This window comes from Oratosquilla oratoria, chromosome 41 (genome assembly GCF_046742065.1).
Source record: "Oratosquilla oratoria isolate Oo_2021 chromosome 41, ASM4674206v1, whole genome shotgun sequence".
NCBI classification, from domain to species: Eukaryota; Metazoa; Arthropoda; class Malacostraca; order Stomatopoda; family Squillidae; genus Oratosquilla; species Oratosquilla oratoria.
The window spans coordinates 14,900,044-14,907,543 of record NC_134817.1 but is presented as its reverse complement, the minus strand read 5'-3'; the positions used below and the strand labels follow the sequence as shown (position 1 = coordinate 14,907,543).

Here is a 7,500-nt window from a genome sequence, read left to right as displayed (position 1 = left end):
TTATCATTAGTTATATGTCAATTTATTATTATTTACTATTTACCTGTTTGTTTATTATTTAACTATACCTATGCATTTATTTATGTATTTTATTTGTTATTTACATTATTATAGTTTTTATTTATTATTTTATTATTATTATGATTTTTTTCGCATCCGACCTAGATATGGACCAAAAGGTCTCCTGTCGACATGCTCCGCCTTTGTAATCCTTTTTAATTTCAAATAACCTAATTATTCACTGTAACTTAAAGTAATACCCCTACAGAAATTCAATAAATGTTTTTATCTTTTCTAGGTATTGCATTCTCAGAGGCTCAGGGAGAAGCCACTACTTCTTCCCTGTAAAAATAAATAAATACAATTAAAAAAACAATAATTCTAGACTAAATTATTTATTTGTCGACGCTCGTGCCGCTTAAATTGTTTTTATCGGCTTAAGAAACCTGCACAGCAAAGCTATAGCGATAATCCCATACCACACTCCTGGTCATATGGCCATTTCCCGAAGGTTGAGTGTGGTTTGAATTTTCCGCCAAAATCATCAGAAATGTAAAATTCCCGGCTCTGTGCAGGCATGCGCATTGTCGACCCCACCTCCCCCTCCCTACCCCCTCCCTTCTTAGCCGGCTCGCTTGAGTCGTCACTTCAATGAGATATGAAGGCTTCGCCTGTGGGAGGAGGGAGGGACCCTAAATCTGTGCAGGTTTCTTAAGCCGATAAAAACGAGCCGCGACAAAGAAATATTATCGGCTGAAAGAAACCTGCACAGCAAAGCTATGCATGAGACGAGGACAGGTGGGAGGAGAGGTGAAGCCTGATTCAAACCGTTATTACGTGTGTCTTTCCTATGGGAGACTTATTCATTTTATCACTCAGTAGAGGGGAGAAAAGAAACGTCAAGTACCCACACCGAAGAATGTGACATGCACAACATTGCACTGTTCACACAATGCGTAAATTATACGAAATTCGTATCCTGTTCAGCGGTTCCTGGCCCCTCCCCACTCCTCGGTTGCCCTTTGCCCCCTCCACCCCCTTTTTTTTCATGAGATGAGCGGGGTGGAGCCGTTTCCATGGCGACACATGGGACAGGGGCGACCGAGTGGTAGAGACACCGTGTCCCCAAGGGAGTCGTCGACGTCCAGCCCCTAGGTCCCCCACCCGCTCCACAGAGTGGGTGCGGAGAAACGCCAGCGATGCCACGAAGTCCCTGATGCTGTGGGCGTGCGGGGCATGGCCCGGGTCGGCTCTCTCCAAAAAGCAGAAAAGCAGGTGCGCCCGGGACCTCGGGGTTAGGGGAATCCTAAATTTCGAGTTGTAGAAGAGATGATCCCCAGAAATCTCTTCCGTGTGCTCCACGTAGTCTTCGAACGCACGGACCGGGCGCAGCGGATGTGGGCGTCCTCCCTCCCGGAAGGATTGTATTCTGAGAGGGCCAATCATGTCGTCCGCTCGGCCGTTCCTGGCCAGGAATGTTGGTGATGGAGAGAGGGTTAGGGCCGAGCTGTCCTCCTCCAGTTTGGAGAAGGACGGGTGGCGGGTGATTTCCGCCAGCTGTGAAGCCCTGTAGTCCGTAGTCAAGGCGAGCAGAAAGACGACACGTTGAGGGAAGTGTTCTTCCTCCATAATGGCCCTTTCGAACGCCAAGTACTGCAGAACACGATGCAAGGAAGGACCAGGCCAGGACCGGTTGATGTCTCGGCTCTCTCGAGGCGCTGATCCCCTTCATTAGGAGGGTTCGCGCCCTCTGTGGCACTCGGATGTTCATGCCAAAGCGTAGCGGATCCGAGAGGGCTGTATAGTGAGGCAAGATAGTCGCCGGTGCCCTGTTGGTGGAGGCAGCCAGCCAAGTCAGGAAGTCCGGAATCGTGCTGGCGGAGATGGTCACCACCGCGTGTCTCCGAAGGCAGTTCCGGAATCTCCGTCAGCAGGACCCACATTGCCGCACTGAGGACGGAAGGTGAGCTCTGAGCATCTTGTCTGCTGCCTCTGTAGAGAAGAATTGGCTGAGAGCTCCCCGTAGAAACTCCAAGTATCAAGTTGGAGTGACGCTTGGAGAGGCGCGGTAAGGCTGTTGGCTAGGCAGGCTGACCCCAGTAGAAGGGGAGAAGGGCCCCATCTCATTAGCTCCCCGAACCACGGCTGGGTTGGCCAGTAGGGAGCTATCAGGAGGACCTGACCCTTGAAGGACCTGAGGGTCTGCATCACCTTCAGGAGGACCGGTGTCGCTGGAGGAGGAAAATAAATACGTACTTCCAGCTGTTCCAGTCCTCCGTGAAGGCGTCTGGGCCTCCTGTGCGTGTCCTTTGGATGCAGGTGAGGTAGAGAGGGAGCTGGGTCGTGTTTGGGGAGGCAAACAGGTCCACCTCTGGGGTGCCGTAGTGGAGGGAGAGCGACTCGAACACTTGTGGGCGTAGTTGCCACACCACGTAGGTCTCCTGAAACCTGGATATAGCGACTGGCGTAGGGCCCCCGACCGAAGCCAGGGACGCAACAAGCTGTGGAGTGCTGAGGGTATCGGCCCGGGCAGGTCAAGCGGGAGAAGCAGTATGCTCCTGTCGACCTCCCGTACCAGCCGTCGGCGCCCCAAGCGGCTCAGTGGAAGGGCCGGGGTCGCGAAGTTGAGGCAACCCCCCCTCCCCCGCCACCGAAGGAGGGAGAACGTGTGAGAGAAGCACGCTCTCTTGGCGCATTGGAGCACCCGAAGAGCGCTGACTGTGTCCCACTCAATCCCGAGCCAATAAAGTCTCTGTGTGGGAGCGAGGGCAGACCCGTCCCAGTCCACCCCGAACTCCACGTCCGCCAACACTCTCAGAGCCACCGAGATGTCGGCCGATGCACCCTCCCCGGTGGGCAAATGCATCAACTAGCCGTCTAGGTACATGAGTGTGGAGACGCTTGCTTCCGTCCAGCGTACGCCTACCACTCTCACTAGTTTCGTGAAGATCCTCGGGTAAGCGAGAGTCCGAAAGGGAGTATGCGAGGCCGAGTTCGTTTCCGAGCGACCTCGTCCGTGGGCGTTAGTCAAGAGGCTTCGTCCTGGGTGAAGACGTTCCCTGAGCGTCTCCCTCTAAGACGGACCTGGACCCTCGGTATGTATCCAATTCACCCCAAGTCTTCCCGCGGGAAGTCCTCGAAGCCCGTGGCTAGCGTCCTCATCCAATAGTGTGCTATGGCAGTTTGTGACGTCTCATCACCCACAAGCGGACTTCCATATGTTTAATACCTATTGACATCATGTGATTATACTGTGACGTCACCGGATTTAATCATGGCGTCATAGGATCGCCTCGTGACGTCACAGGGACACAAACTGACGTCATAGGACTACAGCGTGACGTCATTTTATCACATAATGACGTCATCTTATCGTACCGTGACATCACTGAGTCACAGTGAGCGTTGAAATAAATTTTAACATGGTAAAATTCTCGACCATCATGACTGTAGATTAAATTAAGTTGAATAGGAAAAGTCATGTTCATTTCGACCTGAGTCACAGTGAGCGTCAAAAGTAATTTTAACATGGTAAAATTCTCGACCATCATGACTGTAGATTAAATTAAGTTGAATAGGAAAAGTCATGTTCATGTCGACCTGAGTCAGAGTGGGCGTTAAAAATTAGTTTTAACATGGTAAAATTCTTGACCATCATGACTATAGATTAGCTTAAGTTGAATAGGAAAAGTCATGTCCATTTCGACCTGAGTCACAGTGAGCGTTAAAATTAATTTTAACATGGTAAAATTCTCGACCATCATGACTGTAGACTAGCTTAAGTTGAATAGGGAAAGTCATGTTCAATTCGACCTGAGTCACAGTGAGCGTTGAAATTAATTTTAACATGGTAAAATTCTCGACCATCATGACTGTAGATTAGCTTAAGTTGAATAGGAAAAGTCATGTTCACTTCGTCCAGAGTCACAGTGAGCTTTGAAATCAATTAAACATGGTAAAATTCTCGACCATCATGACTGTAGATTAGCTTAAGTTGAATAGGGAAAGTCATGTTCATTTCGACCTGAGTCACAGTGAGCGTCGAAATTAATTTTAACATGGTAAAATTCTCGACTATCATGACTGTAGATTAGCTTAAGTTGAATATGAAAAGTCATGTTTATGTCGACCTGAGTCACGGTGGGCGTTGAAATTAGTTTTAACATGGTAAAATTCTTGACCATCATGATTATAGATTAGCTTAAGTTGAATAGGAAAAGTCATGTCCATTTCGACCTGAGTCACAGTGAGCGTTAAAATCAATTTTAACATGGTAAAATATTTCTTTGTCGCGGCTCGTGCCGCTTAAATTGTTTTTATCGGCTTAAGAAACCCGGAAGGATGGTGGTGCCGTGACCGGGATGTGGAGGGCGTGGACGAGCTGAGCGTTCTAGGCCTCTTGGGAGAGATAGAACTCTTTCTCGAGCGGGACTTCCCGTTGGGTCTACATGAGCGGCTCCGGGAGGAAGGTGGGCTCACGGACCTGCCCGAAAAGGCAAACCGAAAGGTGCTAGAGGGCCACGACGGTCGGGGGCACGGGGGCCGCCGAGAGGCCCGCCGACCCCCCGGGGCGCCACCCTCCGCACCACCCGACACGTCCCCCCCCCCCCGTCCCCCAAGAGTCCCCGGGCCGCCCACCCACGGACGACCAGGAGACGTCAGACGACGGAAGAGGTCAAAGTCTACGCCTAGGGTCTGACGAAGCAAGCCGTGAGATGTTAGAAGACCATTGATCGTAGGAGGTATGGGGCCGCCGAGACCCCATACCTCCCCACCACCAGACTCCGCACCACCAGACTCGCACCACCAGACTCGCAGCAAAGGGCACAAATCGGAGCACAAAGATTTAAGAAGGCAACAACAGGATCACTAATAGGGTAGTCGAAGAATGGGACAAACCGGCAACCATGCAGAAAGCGCTGAAACTATCAGTCGATTAACAAGCAGGAAACGGGCTCACCGGCCCCAAGGCCGGCAGCGGGTGAACCGCTCAGTCCCGTTTCCGCGCAAGAAGTGACGACTCAAGCGAGCCGGCTAAGAAGGGAGGGGATAGGGAGGGGGAGGGGGGGTCGACAATGCGCATGCCTGCACAAAGCCGGGAATCTTACATTTCTGATGATTTTGGCGGAAAATTCAAACCACACTCAACCTTCGGGAAATGGCCATATGACCAGGAGTGTGGTATGAGATTATCGCTATAGCTTTGCTGTGCAGGTTTCTTTCAGCCGATAAATGACATATTTTAATAGCACATCTTAATCGAGACCTTGCTGATGGATAGATAATGTGTCAATTGTAAAATGTAAAAGTTAGATTTTTCACTTATTAGAATTAGAAGAAATAAACAAAGTTATTATAATAGTTATTGATAATTAATTTATCAAAATATATGATTATTTTTCATTTATGTTTTATTTACTGGGCTTGTTTTATTTTTAGATTAAATTTGTCAAACTTACTCAAGTCTATGTACACTGTTAATGCAAAATATTTGTTGCTCCTTTGTGCTTCCTGATAAAATATGGGTCAGGCATAGTAAAAAATAATAATAAAATGGCCTAGAAAGATTAAACTGAAAAAATGTCAGGTTTAGATATTAGCAGCAGCAGACATAAAGAACTAGATTTTAGTGTACCTACTGCCTAGGCCTAGTATCAAGGTTATATAATTATCTATATATAACTTTGGCTAGTATTAATTGCCTGTCCTCCAATGTTGTTCAGATTCAGTGCCAGCTAGGCCCTACACCATATTTATTGCCCGGACATGTTTCAATTAATAGGCAATAGCCTGACCACATTTCAAACCTAATTTATAAGTTATGAACAACCCCGTTATAAAAATAGACCTGGGCCTACTTACCAGAAATAAAGTGAGCTGAACAGATTCTAACATTGTCCAAATTCTTTCCATCAAAGTTCTGCTGTAAGCTCGCCAACCATAAGCGTCGTCGATCTTCACAAAGCTTTTCCCATTCCAAACCTTGATTTTTGATAACTTTAGGGAGTCTGTAAAATTGCAGTTCTTTCTCTCTATCTGACCTATTATGGCATCCCACAACTCTACAGTAATTCACCATTGTTATTTAGATTTATCGCGAAAGACACAATGAATAAATGACAGGTGAGCACGTTAAGCAGGTCAGGTAAGCACGTTTGTTTACACGCCAATGCCTCCAATATGGCCGGTTTCCGGTTTGGTGACGTCACGTGAAAGACCTCTATAGGTTTTTCTACGTCAATTTGTTCTTTATGTTTCCTTCTCTCGCATTACGAGCGAGGAATAGTTTAATTATATTGGAATATGAGGGGTTTTGTCGCATAATATTTGCCACATTGATATTTTAGTCTAGAAATTACGTTTGCTATCCCATTTTATTTAATATCAATATTGATTCATAAATTATGCAATATGTTGTCCATCTGGAAGTATTTTGAGTATTTTTTTTTTTTTTTACACTATGTGTATTTGCTGTGACTGAGCGTTCTACTTTTTGTATTTTTCGGATGGGTAAGGGTTATTGGGGTTACCTAACCCAGTGTACCCGGTATGCCCTTTTTATATAAATTTCCTATTTCTGCCACTGTTTTACCCTAAAGACCTGGGGTAAAACAGGAATTCTCATGTCTTACCTGGGGCTAATCAGGAACGCCCTCTACACGCGGGAAGTGAAATCTACTCACTTACCGTAAATTGCACACACACACCTCTCACGAACATAACCACATCCCACGCACAAACATATACACTTCCTTTTTCTTCGACTAAAATTCGTTTCCTTTCTAACTTTCTCTTATACTACATCTTCTCATTTCAGTTTACCTCCCACTAAAGATTTTTCCGTTTTTCCCCCTTTCTCTCCTACTACGTCTCCTACCATTTTCCAAACTTTCGTTGGTGATATAATCTGCTCTTCCTCCCGGCATTGACGCCGCCGTCCAAGCTCCTAGCCCAGTTCTCCTGAGTCACGACAACAAATGAATAAACCCCTAATGGCTCGCAATTCGCCCGGTGGCAATAGCCCTCTTTTATACGCTACTACCTTTTCATTTTCTTACAGACATTCTTCCCCTCCCACAAAACCCGATCCCGCGCAAACGAGGTGGTTTTTTCTTGGAATCCAGAATCCAGACCCAAAAGACGAACTCCAGACAGGGTTCGAAACGTAGGAATAAATTTCAAACGAGTCCAATGTGGGCTTTCTTCCAAAAAAAATGTATATACATGTATAAACATATATGAATATATACATACATATATATATATACATATATATATATAATATATATACGTATATATAATATATATATATATTGCATATATAATATATATATATATATATTGTATATATATATATATATACGTGTGTGTATATATATATATATATATATATATATTGTGTGTGTTGTGTGTGTGTGTGTGTGTGTGTGTGTGTGTGTGTGTGTGTGTGTGTGTGTGTGTGTGTGTGTGTGTGTGTGTGTGTGTGTGTGTGTGTGTGTG

General features: G+C 46.2%; 1 protein-coding gene across 1 annotated transcript in view; it reads right to left on the bottom strand.

Moving 5' to 3' along the window:
- Window positions 1-4,924, bottom strand: part of LOC143021001 (solute carrier family 22 member 3-like) — a 65,280-nt gene extending 60,356 nt beyond the window's left edge. Inside the window, exon 1 of the mRNA XM_076178095.1 lies at window positions 4,900-4,924. Coding sequence (XP_076034210.1) covers window positions 4,900-4,909 — 10 coding nt within the window. The 5' untranslated portion in view covers window positions 4,910-4,924. The remainder of the gene's footprint in view (window positions 1-4,899) is intronic.
- Between the last annotated feature and the right edge of the window lie 2,576 nt (window positions 4,925-7,500).